Raw genomic sequence first — 21,340 nt, 5'->3', positions numbered from 1 at the left:
CTACCTGTCTGGTTAGACAGGCAGGTGCCAGCAATACTGATGTCATTGGTGAGGGTGACAGGTAATCCAAGTTACTTAATGCATGACATCCTCACATTTTCTCTTAGCAAAGAAAAGTTGTAGAGGCGAAATCTCTGCATCTAATCAAGAACTGCACAGGGGAAAATGTCTTTAAATAACTAAAAGAATCATAGCCTGAATTTATAGGCAGATAGAAGGAACAGCTGCCATACAGAGAGTCTGTACCTAGGGTGGTAAAAGATCTGAAAGGATTTGAATATGAAAAGAAGTGCCCTATATTTTATTTGATCAAAGAAAAGAGTGACATGGTCAGAGAAACAGACTAGAATGGTCTTTGCAGCAGCATTTCTCTGTTGGTGGAGAACTGCGCTCATGAAGACCAGAGGGAAAGATGCTGATGTAACTGAACAGCAAATGATGAGAGCCTCGATAAGGATTTTAGCTGTGGGGTTTGATAGGAATTGTCATATCTGTGATATACTATGCAGAAAAAATCTGCAGTATCAAGGCATTACCAGGTTGTGAGGAATGAATAGAAGATGATACCCAAGTTAAAGTCACAGGAGAAAGAGAGAGGGAATGCTGTCTCTCACAAAACAGGCATCTGCCAGTGCATATACGCATTGATATGGGTCTTTCAGCAAAGTGCACGTTTCTTATTTTGGGCAGTGTACTGGGTTTATGTGGCAAGGATTAGGCAGCAGGGAGCTGCAGAGGTGGCCTCTGTGAGCAGAGCCCAGCAGCTGCCCCATGTCAGATCAGAGCCAGCTCCAAAGGGACCCACTGCTGGCCATGGCCGAGTCACTAGATGATGTTGTTTTCACCTTGGTGAGAGCAGATTTAAGAAAGAAAAAAAAAAAAAAAAGAAAAAAAAACCTGCTGCACAACACCAGCTGGGAGAGAGAAGAGTGAGAACAATCCCTGCAGTCTCCAAGGTCAGTGTAGCAGGAGGGCAGGAGGTACTCCAGGCACACAGCAGCAGTTCCCTTGCAGCCTGTGGAGAGGCTCCTGGTGGAGCAGGCTGTCCCCCTGCAGCCCATGGGTCCCACACGGAGCAGATCTCCACGCTGCAGCCCCCCCATGGGTGGAGGAGGCCCCGGTGGAGCAGGTGGATGTGGCCTGGAGGAGGCTGCGGCCCATGGAGAGCCCCCGCAGGAGCAGGCCCCAGGCCGAAGCTGCAGCCCGTGGCGAGGAGCCCACGCAGGAGCAAGGGGTCTGGGGGGAGCTGCCCCCCAACCGTGGGGGACCTGTGCTGGAGCAGTTTGCTCCTGCGGGATGGGCCCTGTGGTACAGAGCCATATTGAAGGATCCATATTGTCTTTGGCAGCCCCTGCAGGCTCAGTTCAGGAAGGACAGCATCCCATGGGAGGGACACCACAGGGAGCAGGGGCAGAGAGTGACCATGAAGGAACGGTGGAAAGAGCAGCGGAGACGAAGCTTCAGGGACAGATCGCAGCCCCCATTCCCTGTTTCTGTGCACTCCTCAGGGGAGGAGGTGGAAGAAGGTGAATGGGGGGAAGGTGGTTTTAGTTTGCTTTTAGTTTCTCACTTCTCTAGATTGTTAGTAATAGGTAATAAAACGCATTAATCTCCCCATGGTCAGTCTATTTTGCCCATGATAATAATTGTTGAGTGATCTCCCTGTCCTTATCTCAACCCAATCGTATTTTCTCCCCCTTACCCTTTGAGGAGGGGGAGTGAGTGAGTGGCTGAGGTGGAGCTCAGCTGCTCAGCTGGGTACAACCACCACAGGCAGTCTGAAATTTTGAGATTGCTTTGAGCTTGCTGTGGAGAAGTGAAACACCAATTCTGACATTTTAATAACAAAGGTCACTGTTTTGAGAACATGTGCATACATGGCTTTGTCTGGGCACAAAATGCATTAACGTGCAAATTCAAAGTGCAGAGACCCAGAATTAGTTTGGGATCTGTGTGGCGTGGAAATTGTTTCCTTTAAATTAGTGGAAATGGATGGTAGACTAAAGGACTCTAATGATCTTTTAATGGAAAAGATTATTCGGGGCCAAGCAAAAATAAATAAATAAACAAACAAATAAATAAATAAATAAAGAGAGGCTGTGTTGCTACTTTGATTGGTAAGGAGAGAGTTGTTGCTATCTCACCATTTTCTCAAATAAATGAGAAATAAGCAAGGCTTGCAGTGGTGGTTCTAGAGAAAGGCCAGGAGCTTGGAGAAGCTGGGCAAAGCCTGAGGAGGACAGAAGCATAAAGATGATGGTGAGCAACAGCAAGGTTGCAGATAAATCCATGCCTTACATTGCAGTACAGTGCAGAAATAGCCTTTGTATTGGCGCCTGGTCCTGGAAGCTGTCTTCAGTCTCCTGTCTCAGCAGCTTGAAGCTCAGCAGCTCAGTAGTGACTGGTGCACAGGCCAGTGCTGACACACCCGTGGTGTTCCTGGTGTCTTGTGTAGCTTGGCTACCAGGGGCTGGCTTTGCTCATTTCTACCCTGTTTTACAGCGTGGTCTGAACAGGAGGAAAGCAAAAACTGACTAGTTTTGATACGCAGACCACCCAGGAAAGCATTCTCATTGTAGCAGCATAACGGAATGCATTGGTTGAGAGCAGAAATTCAGGGCAGGAGTAAAAAGTACTTCTCCAATACATTTTCTGCATATTTCAACACTGAAGCAGTCATCCAAGCATTACAGTGGATTTTCCGTATTTTGAATTCTTCAGGACTAAGCGATAAAAGCTGTAGCTCTGTCTGCAATTAGGGGCTTTGTGCCACAGTTCCTGATGAGTTTTTATGATTGTTATTGCTAATAACAGCCCAAATAGGTGAAGTTGTGGGTTGTTACTGTATACTTGGGTTGTTACCATTTATTACCATAAACAGGTAATCAGATCAAATAACACCTTCTGGCCTTGACAAATATGACTAGAGTAGCATTGGTAGTACCAATATGAAGTAGGAGGTCTTGTGAAGACTCATTTGTCATCTTTCACTCTGGGAGATGAGTAGCCTCACTGAAGCCATGCAGATATACAGGTGAGCTAGGTTAAGATATTAGTGGTACAGATGGGTATTTCTGGTTTAGTGAGGGTATAAAAACCGTAATGTCTTTCAAACTTTCTTCCTAGTAAAATGAAGCATTAAAAAAGAGCAGAAGGACAGAAACTGAGCTGTAGATTTGATGCCACAGTCATAACAGTGAGTTCTGGTCATGGCTGATGACTTCCCTTGTTATGTATATTTGAATATGCAAAATTAAAATTCTGTTTGTGTGCTAGCAGCTCATAGTTGCAGGGATCTTGGCCACAGAGATCATTGCAAGTTGCAGTACTGCAATGAAGTTAGAGATAAACACAAAGGATTCGTGTCTTTGTCTCGGAATTCCGGCTGCTCATTTCTTATTGCAAATGCTTGCAAAAATGTATAGGCATTGATTCTCATTAGATTTCCTTTGCCTGTCTGCCGTGCTCTGAGAGCTGAAACAACACTATCTAAGAGATGCAAAGACACCTGAAAATATAAAGCCTTCTACCTGATAAGTTAAAAGGATTTTTATAAATTAAATAAAAAATGCTATTGTCAGTTTCTGGAACAAACACACATATGTACATTCATATATGCATTTGCAGAGTTCTTTCCCTCTATTTTTCATTTATTTATTCAGTTGGGTTTAAAGTGCAAGTGTGTTCCTAGTATTAAATACAGCACATATCATCAATACTTAAAGCAGAAATATTCAGTGTGCATTTTTCCTCTTTCATGGTTGTATCTGAACAGTGTTTATATTATTTTTAGTGTTATTTCATATTCACTGTGTACAAAACATCCTATGAGCTACCCAGAGGCAGGAGGAGATCTGAAAGTCTGGCACATTTGGTTGCCATTAATCATTACCAGCTTTTAATCCCAGCCCCACCTTCTCTGTGGCATTTTTCCCTGGGTGGAGAGGGGCTGGTGGCTGAGGGATGTGGGGTCATGTGTATATGAAGCGTGGGATGCTAGGGCCAGATGGAGCTTCCCCAGGCAATGCTGTTTCATTTTCCCAGATGATGGTAGAGAAGGGCCAGATCATATAAGGAAGTGTGGCTTTGATGCTCATTTACCGTTACTAAAATAACTTTACTTAAAGAGATACTAAATAAGTGCCTCCAGCTGCACTCTAGGGTACTAAACCAGTACCTCACTATCTGATGTTGTGGCAGAGAGTGTGTTCGTTTGTTTGACAAAAGGAAGAAAATCAAAATATCATGATAATTTTTTTATTATTTTTTTAACTGTGCTTTCTGGTCTAATGAGGTAGCTGGTGAAAATCAGAGGTGCTCTCTTTGCCCCCACTGAAACGCTAGGACAAACCCCTCAGTGATCTAAAATTGATCCCCTGGCTGCCCTTTCTTCATGACTGCAGAGTGAAATGAGGTAATAACCTCATTTGATTTGCACATCCCACACAACTTGCCAGTGAGGTTGGAGACCTCTGTGCAGCTTATTTAAGTCTCCTGGTGCTGGGTTGGTTTCTCCTCCACAGACTGCATAGAGGTATTCTGCAGAGCCCCAAGTTAGAAAATGCAGAAGTAGATGAACATGAGACATTTGATGCTGATTAATTTAAAGAAGAAACATGTAGGTCATGCAGTATAAGAGGCAAATATTTGTTTACAGTATGACAGCATGAATTTATTTTTCAGATGGTGCAAGTGCAGATGTGTTCTAAATACTGTATTTGGGACACAATTTCTAATAAGATCCTAGAAATGGCAGGGTACAAGCACCTCATTAGTGAGGACTAAAGCTGATCAAGTGACTCCACATAATTATGAGCTGAGAACTGAAAGAACATGGCACGTTTCATTCATGTCCCAGAGGTGAGCACAGACTGGTATCAGAGACCATGGATACAAAATACCTTGTGAATTTTAATAAAACAAAACATTTTTTTTTGTAAAATAAAAATATGAGCTCTGCAGGACGCAGAGCTGAGATATGTTTCAAAGAGGGAAGCACTTAGATTTATGGTTTGCACATTCAAGCTATTTGTGTACATATTAACAAATGATGCGGTGATGTGGATTAGTTCCTACGAAGCACCTTGAAATCCTTAGATTTTTTTAATTTTTTTTTTGTTTGTGGGGTGGGGGGAGGGTATTATAGACATTAAGTTTTCTGTTGTTGTTCAGTGAAGAAAAAAAATTTAATAGAGTCAAAAGATGTTGGACATTTCTTAGACTCTAAATCGCAGCCACTCTGCTAGGTTTGGATTTGACAGCCTGATATTGGCATTAGCTTGGAAAGTAAATAGCCATCTGCTTTTCTCCTTGACAATAATAACAAAGCTATATGTTTGCAGGTAATGTATATGCATTCACACTTATCAATGCTGTGAGCCAAGTGAAGCTCCAAAGGCAATTTGATTAAATAAATTGAAGCTTCATTTTCCTAAGTGCTGTGGCTATAGCGACTTTTGTGGAAGTCAGTAGGCTTAACTCATTCTTTTATTCCCCTGTTTTATTTTTGTTTTGACATTTGTTTGTTTTAATATTGTTTTCAAATACATCTTTCATTTTATTTTAGTTATTTTATTTTTAAATTTTATTTTTCTATTTCCAATGGGTCTACTCTTAGCAGATATTATGATCAGACTGTTAGAGGTATTACAATCAAAACATTATTTATGACCAAAGAAGAAACACACCTTATAGATAAAGCCAAGATTTTGTTAGTAATGTCATTTAAATTTTAACAATATAATCCAAGAATCATTATTAGTTGACTTGTAATTCTTACAGAAAATATTTCTACGCAGAAAATGTTTCAGCAGTTGTAATAATGTTAAAATTGTTGTACACACATTTCTTAGTTCCTGCCACTGGTGTTCTGTTCACTCTCCACTGCTCTGCGAGCCCTGAGATCTGTGGTTTCAGTCTGGTGGGGCCCGAGGGGTCATTATGGCATGTCCTTGGCATCTGGAGTCCTTCACTGGGAGGGATATGAGTTCATGCTGATGGTTTCTTTATAAGTAATCTTTATGCTTGCTAACACCCTTTTAGACCTTGCTTTTTCTTCACTGATCTGAAGCTCCACATTACAGCTGAATTTACTATACACTGTTGCCTTTCACATATGTTAGATGGTATTTCTGTGTTCTCCTTCTTACATCTAAAAGCAGTTTTGCCCAGCTGCAGGTCTGCATTTCTTTAGCAGACCAAGGGTGAGCTGTTTATGGCCGCGGAGTGTCCAGTGCCAGCCTGTGCATATCTTTATCACCCCACACCTGTATTGCTCTGCACTGCAGCCTGTCTCCACTTCTCAACACCTCTGCTATCCTACCAACCTATATTCCTCTACACTACATAATAATAAAATATTAAAATTATAAAACCACAGTGATACCATACAAAGGACAACAAAATATAACAAATTTGCCATAGCCACCTCATCAGTTAGAAAAATTGCTGTTATAGCTGACCTGGGTAAAATGAGCTGCAGGCACGTCAACAGGTTCAGGCAGGGCAAGCCTCAGTCCTGAGGCCTTGTAAGTTCACTACAAAGCCTGTGGGCTGTCACTACCAATGGAAATAACATGTTATAGGACTACAGGGTAACAGATGTTACAATACAGTTCAGACATGCTTCATACAGTATGGAGTATGTATGTAGAAAATGTGAAATAATGTACTGTGTGAAAGGAAGCTGTACCTGGGAATATCAAATATGGAATTTTCTAATGGGCTCTCCACTCGTCTGCCTTCTATAATGCAAGCATTAACATGCTGCTGGGGTTGGCTCTCTGTTTTGTTTTGTTTTATGAACTATTTTTCAGTCTTAGTAATTATTTGCTGAGACAAATAATACAGTAAATTCTACGTTTAGCAGGGTTGCCATTTGAGTTACTCCTTATTAATCTGATCAGAAAAATGCTGAACTTTTTTATAAAATGTGGATGCAAAAATACAGTCCAATACAAAATTCTGCCCGGTGGAACTTTGTCTGTAAATCAGCAAAAAGCAGTTAAAATAGTAGGAGCACTGGGACAAGGCAAGAGCAGGATGCTATATTTATGATCCCATCTTTGCTTATTTCTAGTGTGAGTATGCAGAGACCGCAACTCCCTGTTCGCTTTTTTTTTTTTTTTTTTTTTTCAGGAATATGTAATGTTTTTCTTCCTATTTATTCCCATTTCTTCCTGGGTGAGAGTCTGTCTGAGTTATCTTGAGACACAAGTCCAGAGATGTATATTAGCTGCAGTGAACTGAGAGTGCACACTCATAAAATATTTATCTTTGGGCACTTTTTGAACGTCTACCAAAGCTAAGGGGATGTTTGCAGATGCAGTGTAAGGGATTGTGCAGCTGGGCAGTTATTACCATACCTCATGACCAGGAGAGCATGTGTTGTGTTGGTGATAAGGGAAAAGGAGAGCATCCTTATTCCTCTTATCTTCTGCATCTCTAAATCGGCACTTTCTGTATCTCTGTGGACACTAAAAACCAGGTGCAGAGGGTCAGGACTTCTCCTTACTTATACTCCCGTTAATCCATTTAACTCAGTATCAGAATGTGTTAGCACAAATCAGTTGCTGTTAGTGTTTGTGCCATGCTAAATTCCCTGCTGTTAAAACTCAGTCTTCCATTTCCCTTCCATTGTAGAGAGTGCTGGAGCTGCTTAGCAATTCCTGCATGTTAAGTCATATGCAAAGAAAGCCTAAGTTATTTACAGAGGTCCTCACATTTCGGATTCCTTTTTCTTATTTTCAGTAAATTCAAGTGCCTGGCTCGTGGGATACAAGCCCAGGTATATGCATGGGGACAGGGACAGTATGTTTTTAACTGTCTGTAGCACACTAGGTAACCGCTCTGGCAGTAATTACACCAATTCCAGCAATGTTGCTGGACTTTAAGTTTTGGTTGTAATGAGCTGTGCCCTGATCAGTGGTAGGTGCAGATAACTAAACGAAGAATTCCTCTAAATGCAGCTCCTTCTCAGCTGAGTTACCCCATTCTACCAAAATATGCATGACAATAGGTAGGAGCTTCCACATTTCCAGCATTACTTTGTCAGCTGAAATACATCAGTGGAGAAAACTGTGCTCAGATTGATTCAGGCAGATTATGTTGAAGGGCCTTCACTTGCAGGGAATGTTTATTTAGATGTATTACGAGCAAATGCTGAAAACACCCTCTAAGTGGAACAAGGTGAATACAAATTTGTGAAAGACTTTAAGTGTCAGGCCTTCTTTGCCAATTTCTTACCTGTAAATTGTTTGCCAAATTAGTCACAGAAGTTGTAACTTGTATTGCAAGGTTGCTCTAATTAGTTACATCATGAACCAATGCTCATTTTTACACAATGCAACACATAGGTATTCATATACAATTTTGTAATATCAGCTGGTACACTGGGTTCATTTTTGTCATTCTGAAGTGAACTTTTAAATGCATAATTATATGGAGCTGAAGTAAAAATCATACAGTGATAGCTAATATAAACAAGATATTCTATTTCAAACGGTTCAGTAAAACTTAAAGTGGGAAAATCCAATCATGGGAGGCTTAAAAATAGAACTTTGCCCTTTTGATAATTTAAGCATTTTAAAGGGCAAAATATACCATGAAAGCTTATATTTAGGCTATTACTTTTTTTTTTTTTATTTTTTAACAGGACTGGGAGTTTCCACATTTTATGGGTGATGTTGAAGTGAATCTTCCAGGCTTGCCATCTGCACACATGCAATTAAAAGTACCATATTTCCAAAAGATCTTCAAAGAGGAGTATCATATACATATAACAGGTATGTAACCTTGCAGATTGTGATACTGGCACACACTGAGCCCTGTCGGTGTAGGAAATGTGTGCTAACATGCGCTTAATCACTTATTTTCTTTGTTCTCCCCCAAGATGATTTCTGTTTTGCTATCTGTTTAACTGTCCTTATCATCAATATATAAACCTCTCTCAGAAATAGGGAATCTCTGTGTTATGAATCAGAGACCTGCTGTTTGTCATGGATTTCAGCAGCTTCTTGTGACACTAAGTAATATCCAGTGTAGCTTCAGAGATCTTTTATCTAAAATTACTCTCCAGGGGAATTAGCAGCTTATTTCATTTTAAAATCTCTTATGCTTTCCGATGCCTTTGCTGTGATTTATGCTAATATCTTTTCATAACTTCAGTCATTCTCATCTGGCAAAGGCCACTCATAACCATACTTCCATCAGTCATCTAACCAGAAACAGACAGTTAAATAACTTCAAATAAAATAGAATTGTGGTTATTTGAATGGATGGCACATATAGATAAAAGTACCCAATCCTTCTATACTATGAGACAGTATTTGAATAACAACAGAGAATGAAAAAGAGAGGAAGGTTAAATAGCGATAAATATTTTTATTTTACCTTCAAGCTATGTTGAAGAATCCATTGGCAAGAGAGAGATGAATAGTATTGGATAGCAAAAGAATGCAAATGCAAATTGGCAGGGGTCTTTAACTTATAATATAAACAATCAGAGCACACAACAGTGTATAAGAATAAGATACATGGGAGCATCCAATGACTCACCCATACAAAATTTCTGTAGAGCAGGGACAAAAGGAGCATTCAGAGATCATACAAAGATACAACCAAGAGCTAGCAGGTGAGCCCGAAGCTTAACGGGCATCAAAAGCCAAAGGAAGAAAACATGCAGAAGAAGAAAGAATGAGGAATCAGGACTCATTTGAGATGGGCTGAATGAAGCCTCAGAAAAGTCATTTTCAGCAGAGAAGATGGAAATCTGAGTGATCAGATTGGAAAACAGAAAAGAAGAGAAAATGAATGCAAAAGTTACCTGTTTGCTATTGAGTGATAGGAGGCAGATGGGCCAGTAGGAAGTACAGATGGAGAGATGGAAGGTTTTTCCAAGTTGGATGTAGGTGCCCTGTTGGAGTCCTGATAAGAAAGACAACCCGCAACAAGAAAGAAGAGGTGGGGATACATCTGAGTGAGACAGTTTGAGCTCAGGAACCAGGTTGAAGTGAAATAGGTAAATGATGTCAGTGACAGAAAGTGTAGGGTAAGAGAATGGGTTTGTGTACAAAGAGATGGGTTGTGTACATGATGAACACATTTTTCTCTCTGAAAGGAAAAAAAGTCTCGGGTAAAAAGGGAGAGGAAAAAAAGAGTATAAGCATCAAATATCTGACATGAACTCTGGGAATGGAATTCAAGGATAGTGGAAAAGATCTTTTTTTTTCTTCTTCTGAAGACTAGAGCATGAATTTGGAGGGGCTCAATCCCACAAGGCTCCCAAATGCCATTCATTTATTCCATTGTATAAAGAGCAGTAGTGGAATGGGTGCACACAGTAGCACAAACAAGGACTGAAGCATGATGGGGTGGGCTGTGCTATCAGATATAGGAAATTGGGATATAATTAAAGAAAATAAAAAACAATGGATGGTAGAAGAGGAACTGAGGAGCACAGAACAGTTTTGCATTGCAGAGGAACCAGGGATTTTGATGATAATCAGAGAAGAACTAGGAATAAGCAACAGCAGAGAACATTATTTAGGTATCAGAAATACAACTGCTAGTGGTGCTGCTGTTTGAAAACAGATCAACTGAGAGAAACCAATATTTATGCATTGTAGAGTCTTCTGCAGAGAGGACTAGAGGTCTTCCTGCTTTTCTGGCAAGAAGACATTCTTTTAATGAGGATGAGCTAATGAATAGGGGCTGAGGAATATTTTTCCCTGCTCAGCATTAACAAGATCCATTTATTAGATTCACTAGACAAATCAATCCATTTGATTGCACATCACGTACTCTGACTACTGAGTGCCTGTTTTATCTCAGTGCTACACCACCCTTTAGGAGATCTAATAAACAGCCATAACACATGGCACAAGAACCTCCCTTTGGGTAAGTTTTGCTTGAACCATCTGTTCTTGCCGTCAGTTCTTGTCTTAGGTTAGGGTATCATCTTGGATCACTTTCAAAGCCTAGTTATTGTGTGGATGTGTAGATTCTTATAATTTTCTACTCAAATCAAGGAACTAATAAAAGAAAGAAGGAACTGGTTATACATATATATATATATGCATATATATATAAATAAAGATTCATGTAAACCAATCTAAAATGAGGGTAGAGAGTAATGCACACAAATGGAACTGCAGCAGATGATGTGGGGGTAAGATACTGATAAAGGCAGGAAGGTAAAGCTTGATTAAAACCTTCTGTATTTAAGCCATGTTTAATACAAGGCATACAGAATATTAAACAATGATTTTATTTTTTTTTTTTTTTGGTAATAAGCAGGAAAAAAATACAAAAGCACGAGTATTATTTATTTCTATTGGAATAAGTTGTCAAGCATTCTGTGAAAATATGATCTATGCCCCAATGTCCAGAAACAGGAAACCCTTTTCTCCCAAATAGTTAGGAGAAAGAAAGCATGACTTAAATACAATTTACTATATTGTTCCTTGCAAATTTTATTCTTTATAAATTTTATTCTTTCACAGTCTGTCTTAGTCACTGTTGATTGATATAAATAAGAGGAGCCCCAGGACTCCCGTGAACAGTCCTATTCAGCGCTGGGTTGCTCTAATGAGCAATGGTCCCACAAAGAATCTGCTCTAACTGTAGGCACATGCCTACAGAGTAAAGGACTTTAAATCACCTTTCCATTGGTGTGTGCTTAATGGCTTCATAAATGTTCTGTACAGATGAAGGATTTCACAGTTACTTGATCTGTGTTGCTAGCTCCCCTGATTTCATCACGTCTTAAGACCGTCACTTTTTTTTTTTTTTTTTTTTGGTCTTAAAGTCTTATCGCCTGGATTCAGATACTATGTGAGAATGTCTGCTTTCATATTTTTTGAAAAGTATCTCATGATTGCAGAGGAAAAAAAACGTTACTTCTGCATAGCTCCATGTCTAAAAAAGCAGATAAGTTAAGCACTACTAAATGTATTATTTTTAACCCATCTTGCTACTTTGAACTAAAAAGCATGCTTTCTTAGGCTTGACTTATGATTTCTGAATGTTGTAAGTTAGCAATAATGTTGAATTAACATCTGCAGCCGGTAGTTTATATGCTTCAGTGTAATTTTGAATTTACTATCAAAACCCATCTTATTTTTGCTGGCAACTGAGCACCTCAGTTTGCTTAAATTTCTTTGCATCTAGGAACTCCTAGCAAGCATCTACTCAGTATTAAATATTTTTGTCATGTTTTGATAGCTGCTTTTATCTATAAACATCAAAAATATCTTGAATTCCGGCATCTGCCTAACTCATCTGGATTTCCCTTGACAGATGGTTCACTACAATGAGTATGTATGGGTTTTCGTTCTTGGGCTGCTGTTTACAAAAATATGTAGTCTACTTTAGTTTCTATAATACCCAGGGAAATTTGTAATACTTAAAAGTATTTTTTTTACTTCAAATTCTTTCATTTTTAAAAGGCACTCAGAGGCCTGGCTGGTACCATCTAATAGCAGCACTGGAGATCCAAGAGCATCTGCTATCGAGTTTCCGATAAGTTCCAAACGGGAAATGTTAAGGTTTAGGTATCAAAACAGATGGGAGATTTTTCTCGCCATTTATAGACGTGTTTCTGAGTTCTGGTCTATCCAGAGTGCCCTTCTGTCCAAAGGAGAAATTGTCACCTTCGTGTCTGGCAAGTGCCTGGTGTGGCTGGCTTGTACACTTAAGCCAAAAGAGTGCCAAGAAATCCAGGCCAAGCATCACCTACACAGAGATGCCTGGGGGAGCCCATGGGCAAAAATAGAAAGGTTAGAGGTAAAAACAAAGCTGTCTATGCACACAGACATAAAAAGATCTCAGAGGATTTGCTGCTTAGTTCAGCTGTGAGTGGTCTGCATGGATGTATCTAGCTAATAACACTAACGTGACAGAAGAGATGAGGAATTTTTCAGATACTTGAATGTTTTACAGAGGTGCCTGAATGTTTTAGACACAAATTGCAATTGAGATAAGAGTCTAAAGACAACGTGTCCTACACTAGCCTCTGGCTGTGGTTGCACAGCATGAGGCCACTTGAGTCTATCCTTAATAAGTGGGATTTTCACAGGATTTTCACATGTCCCCTTGGCCTCCAGAGAGTTGCTGAGGACTGGTTTCTACACAAGTGTTGTTTTTTTGTTTGTTTGTTTGTTTGTTTGTTTTTGTTTTGTTTTGTTTTGTTTTTAGGACATTAGTACTCTGTTACAGAGAGGACATACAAAAATAAAAATACTTCAGAATCAGAAGCCATTTGGGAATATTTAGACCTGCAGGATCTGCTTTCATTGCCCAGTAAATCAGTTGCATGTGGGGTTGTGTACTGGTTGCATTACCCTTTGTAGAGTTTTTCAGCCCCTTTAAAAATGAGCACTGCCCAAATACCTTCAGCTGGTAGAAATAGGTGACTCTACAAATGTCATGTGTAACACATAAGGACTTCAACACTGTGAATGGCAGTTACAAACCAGGTGTATTTTAGGTCATACATGGCTGAATGACATAGCCTGTTTTACCACCTGACTTTCTTCATTGTAACTCCATCAAGGAGCCTGGGTGTATTTCTTCTCAGTTTGCTGAAATGCTTGACTGGCCTTCCAGTCCTGGGAGCTGCTTCCTTTCCTCTCAGATTGTCTATGGAAAATCTACATGTTTCAAGAAAAGCTAAATAGTGCCATTTGTATGCAAATATTCTTGACCTCCCTAGAGCAATAGTGGTACTGATCCTACACAAATTGGTCAGGAGACAAATAGAATGGCTTCATAGTGTGAGACTACTTTTTTGCTTCCCATTTTTCATCTGTAATGAAATCTGAAGCACTGTAAATTAAATTATATCTTTTTTTGTCCCTTTGTTTTGTTTTTTTGCTTGTTTGTTTAGAAGATGAAAACCTATACCTTTATAATATATTTATCCTGACTCTTTGCAAAACTATAGGCTTGTGCTCATATTTGCACAAGATGAAAGACTGAGTGACTCCTACCTTACAAAGTTCATTTCCTGTATGAGCATGATATATGACTTTAAATTTGTTATAAAAAAAAAAAAAGACACAATGCTAAAATTTAAGTTGCAGTAGACAATCATTTTATACACATACATATATATGTATATGTATTATATGTAATATATATATATATTATAAGTGTGTATATATATGTATTATATATGTTCATTAGTATAATAAGTTTCAAACATGAATTATCATCAGATAGATGTTTGTAAGTGGAGACCATTAGACCTCTTGGGTCAGATCGCTTCAATACATGTATCACCAATCCAGAAGGATTGCTGGGTAAACTGAGCTTATTTGGCTATTGTGCTGCTAATACAACAGAGCAAGTGTGCGCCTTGGAAGAGGGATAAACAGCAGAGGACACTGTGTTCTAGAAAGAGGCAAATACTTTCTGTAAGCAACCAAGACAGTGCAAACTCCCAGCATCTTGTGTCTCTAGAGATTAACACAGGCCTTGGCTACAGGGAATACTGAGTAGGAGTAGGAAGATGTCATGGTGTTCATATATAGTTATAATGATAACCATATAAGTTATCATATATGTTGCTCATATTTAGTGTTTAGTTCTTTTCACAACAATTTTCAAAAGGAAAAAGTCATAGAGCTTATAGAGCACACCAGTGATGCAGAAAATGTAAAAATTGTCTAGAAATGGGAAATATAAGGAGTTTTAAGCACATCCAACAGAAAATCGGCAGCTGTCAGGCAACTAGCTGACACTTAGATGTACAGGACATGACTCATCTTAGTTAACTGGAGCATCTGCATCTAAGCTGTTTGTCCAAGCACCGTTTATAGTCCACGCCAACACAACTGATAGAATCAGGAGAGCTTCAGGCTGTGTTCCTGTCTGCCTAAACCTATCTGGAAGCTAAGTGAGGAAGTTTCAAGTTCATGCTTTTAATGTAACAGGAGGAATTGAAATGTACATCTCTTTTATATCATGTGAATATTCTAATTTATTATACAAAGGGGCCTGAGCCTTTTTTAAACAGTTCTAGCATCGAAGAGATTCACGATTATGAAACCAGAATATAGGACAGATACTACATGAAGCCCAAGATCACACACCTAACTACGTCTGTTCAGTATTTTCAGTATTTTCTGCTAGCTTCTTAGCTAGCAGAACACAACTCCTTCACCATCAGCAGGCTGGCATCTCAAGACTTACTGCTCAGGTGGCTTGTCTATATGTTGCACATAGGACACCGATGATTACTGTGAAATTCAGCTGGGTGCCATCATGCCAAAAGACAAGGTGGATCATAGCTCAGCATTAGAATAGCCAAGTTCCCATTGTCAGTCATACCTGAAGCCAGCAATCAAGATTATATCAGTGTCTTTATAAAGGCCATCTTGATAATTTCTCTATTTAATTTTACTTTGAATTTTGATCTTTCAGTCATCTGTGTTTTCCTACACCTACATTATTCTTGCCATAACTATTTGAAGGGAAAGAGTAATACTGGTCCTACATGAGTCTCCTGCCACCCCCAGGGTCTAGCAGTCTCACTGGAAAGGCACCTGTCATAGCTTTGCAGAAACACAGAGTACCAAATACAAGGTTGTTTTTTTTGATGGAGCTGGTAACAAAGTGGAATTTTCTTCAGACAGTCTTATGATGCATTTTCCTGGGAAAAGAACATGGCTTAAGGAATTAACTCCGGGTCAGTGCAGCAGGGATTGTTGCTTTCTGGTTGAATCACAGAGCAATATTTGATGACAAATTACTGTTCCAAAAAATGTCCAGGTGAACAACTATAACAGGGGAAGGAAGCTTTGAATACGATAAATTAAATTTTCTTTCAAACTGTAGGTAAACAGATAACAGTTCTAATGTTTGTATTTCATTGCCATTTGTGTTCAGCCTATTTTCCTAAGGAAATGAGAATTATGTGATCATGTTCTCTGTGTGAATTGGTCTCACTGTCTCTATCCAACAGCATCAAATAACTTTTCAACCCACAGCCAGTTTCAAGAACATTTTTGGAGGGTGGGAATCTAAACAATACTTACATTCCCATTACGTCCTGAGAAACAGGGATTTAGGTAGGGGAGAATCATCCAAGTCAGTGCCCAACTGAGGAAAAAGCAAGTAGAAGTCATCTATTATGTATTCTGTTTGTCAGCAGCCAATTTATCAGTGAATGTGTTCCCAGTCAGCCCATCAACACACACTATGGAAGATATAGTCTGGCTCTGTTTTCTGAAACATTGTACTTGATGAGGAAGCTAGGGTTATTCTGATGGAGAGAAAAATACAGGGCACAAATCCAAAGGAAACGTCATCAAGCTAAATCAAAGAATCATGGAATCATCCAGGTTGGAAAAGACCTCTAAGATCATCTAGTGCAACCTTTAACCTAGTACTGACAAGTCCACCACTAAACCGTGCTACTAAGTTCTACATATACATCTATGTTCAAATCATATTGTTTCTTACTATATTTCATATTTTAGCACCATTTTTAGTATCTCAGTGTTCACCTAAGGGATTTAAGTATTAAAAAATGTGGTGACAATCTTCTAAAACTATGATTTTTCTAAACCCACCTCTTTAACAAGTTGATTACAATATTCATGAAAACCCAGAAAAAAAGCTAAAGGAGTTATTCAGGAATTATGTGAACAGGATTCACTGCGAGGTCTTTTCAGTGCAGTTTGATTTCTGAATAGTGACAATAACACAATAGAAAGAGCATTCTCATCCATTTCCAGTCCAAGTATAATGTAGGTTGATTGAAGAGGACCATTACACACAATTGCTAAAATACAAGGAGTTACCCTACTGGAGCATTTTGGTCCATGGTACAATTTGAAAATACAGACCTTGAGGAACTGGAATCCACTTATTCTTCACCAAACCAAAGACATAAGTCATTTGGTAGATTCTCTGTTATATTTATTTTCTTTTTTTCCTTGAGGCCTACTTAAATATGGTTCTAGCATAGACCAATATCATTCATCACCAGCAGGAACATTCCTCAGTGAATGTCCTTTCACATCATGCTGTGGCGTTGGTCACAAATTCTCCATCCTGATGCAATTTTGATGACATGTAGATTTGCTGGGTTCTTGATTGGTGCCAGTAATTACCTCACAGGTAAGATTTTGACACATGTTCAGCTAACATATAAGGGATTCTTTAAGTATGAAAACAGCGTAATTTTGTTTTGTGTCTGTGTATATTCATTGATTAATTTAGCTTGGAAGGAATACCTGGAGGTCATCTGTTCTGATACCTTGCTCAAAGCAGGGCCAACTTTGCAATTGCATAATGTTACCTTTTATATATTTTGGATGCCTGGAGGAGACATGCAAAGAGCAATTTTAAATAATAAAAGGAGAAAAGGTTCCTCCTCCACTATTGCAGGATCTTAATGTTAGACTATGAGTCACTCCTTGGAGGAGTTTCTCACCACACAGAGTATAGGAAAGCTAAATTAACTAGTCTCCCAAGACTAAAATCAGCCTTTGCTATTTCTTAAGGGCATAATACCTCTAAATCAGTTTATCCAATTGCCCCTCCTGCATATATCTGGGCACCATGGTTAATGTACTAAACAATATATGTATGTACTTTTAAAATGTACATACTTACAAAACCCCAAAAGAGCCTCACTTCATTCATTACTGGCATATAAATAATTCTATTAAATATGGTCTTTTCAAGGAGAATTTCCATGTGAGTGTTTCTGGAGCTCCGAAATTAATGCTTTTTAGGTTTATTGATCTGTACCACATCACCTAATGGTCTAATCAACAGGTCACCTACAAACTGCAATGTGAATTCAATTGATATACTGCTGTGCTTACATTACAAAATTATTTATTATGTGCCCAGACCTAACTGCAAAATACTAAGGGATATTCAGCATAAATCTGACTGTAGGAGAAATCTTATTACAACTTTGCTTTACAGATTAATAAAAAAAGGATTTTTTCTCTCAGTAGTTTTTACATATGAACATATTTATACTGCTTCTGATATATCCATTTTAGATGACTGAACTGTTTTTTTTTTTTTCTTTTCCTTTCTTTTCTTTTTCTCATTTTCCTTTTTTGCTCTCTCTCTCTTTCCAAACAGGCAAATGGTTTAACTATGGAATTATCTTTCTTGTTTTAATCTTGGATCTAAATATGTGGAAGAACCAAATATTTTACAAGCCTCATGAATACGGCCAATATATTGGTCCTGGACAGAAGATCTACACAGTGAAGGACTCAGAAAGCTTGAAAGACCTTAACAGAACTAAGTTATCTTGGGAGTGGAGATCCAATAACACTAACCCTCTGACCAACCGGACCTATGCTGAAGGAGACATGTTCTTACACAGCAGATACATAGGCTCTAGCCTTGATGTCAAATGCCTAGCTTTTATTCCAAGTTTGTTGGCTTTTGCTCTGTTTGGTTTCTTCATCTGGTTCTTTGGGCGATTTCAGAAAACTGACCAAGGCATGGAGAATTTAGACAAATCATACACAAGAATGAAACGAAAGTCACCATCAGATATGGGAATGACACGAGAAAATACACAGGTGTTAGTAGAAGAACCATTAAGTTTTCAAGAACCTCATCTTGTATCCATAAAATCAGACTTAAGTGAAATAGTTTTCAATTCTTCTCTCCTCACTTCTGAAAACTTGAACGCACAATTGAATGAACAAGAAAGCCCTTTACAGCCAGTACCAGAGTCCTCTGTCCCTCAGAGTAATCCTCCAGCATAGAGGCAAATACCCAGGAAAAATAAATAAGCAGTTGCTGTAAGAGTTCAGTTTTACCTTTTGTAAGTTAAGATTTACATAGTGTTTAGACTAAGAAATCCAACCTATACCCAAAGGTGCTCAGCATGCTTTTTCTAGGATTTTTTTTTATTTGTATTATAGTACGTGCCTACTGTATATCTAACATTCCTTTATAGATTGCTTCCCAAAATTGCACAAGCTGTTTATTAATACATTACCTTAACTGTACAATAGTGTATTAGATGATTACTTGCAGGTATAAAATTCTACCGTGGTGGTGCCTTGAGACATTAAACTGTTTTTTAACTCAACACCAGATGTATAGCACAGTTCTTCTAATCTATTTTGCAAAGCTTTTTGTATATGGTTACTTTCAAGTATTGTTTGATGTCTTAACAGAGGAGATAAATGCAGTTATTCCTTAAGAAGAGTTTCTGTTAGGACATCACAACTTGACTTTGTTATTTACTCATCTGTGGAGCCAGTGACTTTGATGACCGGACTGCAGAGAAGCATGTTGATTACCTTTTAATTTTTGCTGGCTAGCTGCCAAACACAAATACAGATTCATTATGCAGTAAACACTAGAGCGATAATACAGCATGGGTCACTACTTACAAAAATGTGACTTTCTCCATCAGTAATAGCAATTATGTGATAATGCCTAATTATATTTTTCATAATTAAAGATAAACTGCTCCTTGATTAAAAATTCTGCCCTTCACCTTTTAGAAACAGAGGTGAAAATACACCCTTAAAGCAACTTTTTCCATCATCCCACCAAACCTATGTAACATCAAAGAGCCAGTGGTTTGCTTACAGTAAAGGACGCGGAGCCTGTTAAATCCAGTATTTATTGGTATGCTTTGGTGCAGATGTTGTCTGGGTATACACGAAACATGCATATGAAACACACCACGTATGGACAGTCTAAACATGCTGAAGAAATGTTTTGGGGTATTAATTAAAATGGATTTATACTTGAAATGTCTTGTAACCTTTTCTTTCTTCATTCATTATCCACAAGTAAAAGTAACCTGGAAGCAGAAACGTGGCAAAAGTGTTTATTTTGCTTTTCTGAAGGGGACTTTGGAATGTGAATTCTTTTGCTGTGTGATCAAACTATATGCACTAGAGGAACTGCATATCTAAAACATCAGAAAGACTCTGATATGCCTCTAATTTAGTTCTATAAATTGTTGTTACAAGTTACTAAATAATAAGTCATTTTTAAGCCTGAATTATTTCCCTGTCATTTACTGGTGTTGCTGTATTTTGTCTTTGTGACTTTTTTATCTCCACTGTTTTGATCTATCTGCTTTTAAGTTTTTGGAATGCTGAATTTAGCATGCATAATAGAACTATGCATTTATTAACTGTCAGTTGAGAGTCAATTTTAATAAACATCATTCGACAATTGTTTATTATGAGGCAGGAACATATTCTATTAGTTTTGAAGTTTGTTTAAAAGAAATACACATGCATTGTCCTATATAAAATCACAAATATTTCTGGCGCTAGAAAAGATAGACAGTATCACAGTAAAGTCAAAATCAAATATTTTGTTTATGGACCATTTAGTATTTCATCAGGCAAAAGTTAACTTTATAATCAGACTAAATATTTATCCATTAAAAACATGGCTAAAAATAAACCTATTAGCTTTTGCCTATTGCAACCTATAAATTTGTTTAGTTGACAATATATAACTAAAGACAAACCATTAATTACTAATGGTAAAACACTGTGAGATCCCACCTGTATTATGTAAAAGGTGATTATACTGATGCCTGACTTTCAAGCAGAATTTGATTTAAAAGTGAGAGTATTTATTAAGTCGTTACAGAAATAGCTGGTTGATTTTACAGATACATGCTTCTCTGTATGTTTTGGGCACCATAAACCCAAGTACTGAAACTCTCCCATGAGCCTATTTCTCTTTTTATGCATGGGAGTTGTCCATTAATACGTAGGCAGAAAATGAAAGACTTACTTGAGCCTTACAGCATGCACGATGACATGACTCTGAGAAAACTGCTATTAAGCAACTGATCCACAGCTAAAATAATTCTGTGACCTCACATTGAGTTAATGCTTTTAAGCCTGCATGAAAGTGAGAAAAACATAAAATAATCTAGATTTTGCAGGAGTATTTAAATTAATGGTCAAGCAGAGAGACTACTTACAACATGAATTCTTAAGAAGTGAAAAGACTCAATGTAGCCACTCACCACAGTCAACTCGTCAATTTAATTAGAGGAGGAAGGAATTCTCCATTGTGTGGGAGCCTCGTTTGTAAACATAGACACAGATGAGAGAGGAGTGTTTCTATTCTCTGCTTTCAGTATCTAGTCTGAGAAGCCTGAGATAGGTAACTAGACTTACCCTGAGACTCTTTACTTCAGTTTAGCTCGTCTGCTCTTGTAAACTGACTGCCAGTAGTGGCTGGAGTATGTTTTAACCAAATCTCATTCATGTGTAGAGACCTCACAATTTGAAGCAAGGGAGAGTACATGGTTGCAATCTAAACTGCACTCCTGTGCTGAGCTACTAATGCAGATTCATTCTTTATA

The 21,340-nt window shown here is 38.4% G+C and overlaps 1 protein-coding gene across 7 annotated transcripts in view; it reads left to right on the top strand.

The window, feature by feature from the left end:
• The window catches only part of TMEM117 (transmembrane protein 117), a 214,606-nt gene extending 194,440 nt beyond the window's left edge, over positions 1-20,166 (top strand). For 6 of the 7 annotated variants that reach the window (XM_082769091.1, XM_082769092.1, XM_082769093.1 and 3 more), the window contains 2 exons: positions 8,654-8,783; positions 18,109-20,166. In XM_082769091.1, coding sequence (XP_082625217.1) covers positions 8,654-8,783; positions 18,109-18,749 — 771 coding nt within the window. In that variant the 3' untranslated portion in view covers positions 18,750-20,166. Of the gene's footprint in view, positions 1-8,653; positions 8,784-18,108 lie in introns of those variants that run through there. The other variant, XM_082769095.1, reaches the window with a different exon arrangement.
• The last annotated feature ends 1,174 nt before the right edge of the window (positions 20,167-21,340 follow it).

The sequence above is a fragment of the Aythya marila genome, assembly GCF_965140915.1.
Source record: "Aythya marila genome assembly, chromosome: 1".
In the NCBI taxonomy this organism is placed as follows: domain Eukaryota; kingdom Metazoa; phylum Chordata; class Aves; order Anseriformes; family Anatidae; genus Aythya; species Aythya marila.
This window is presented reverse-complemented; position numbering and strand designations above follow the sequence as displayed.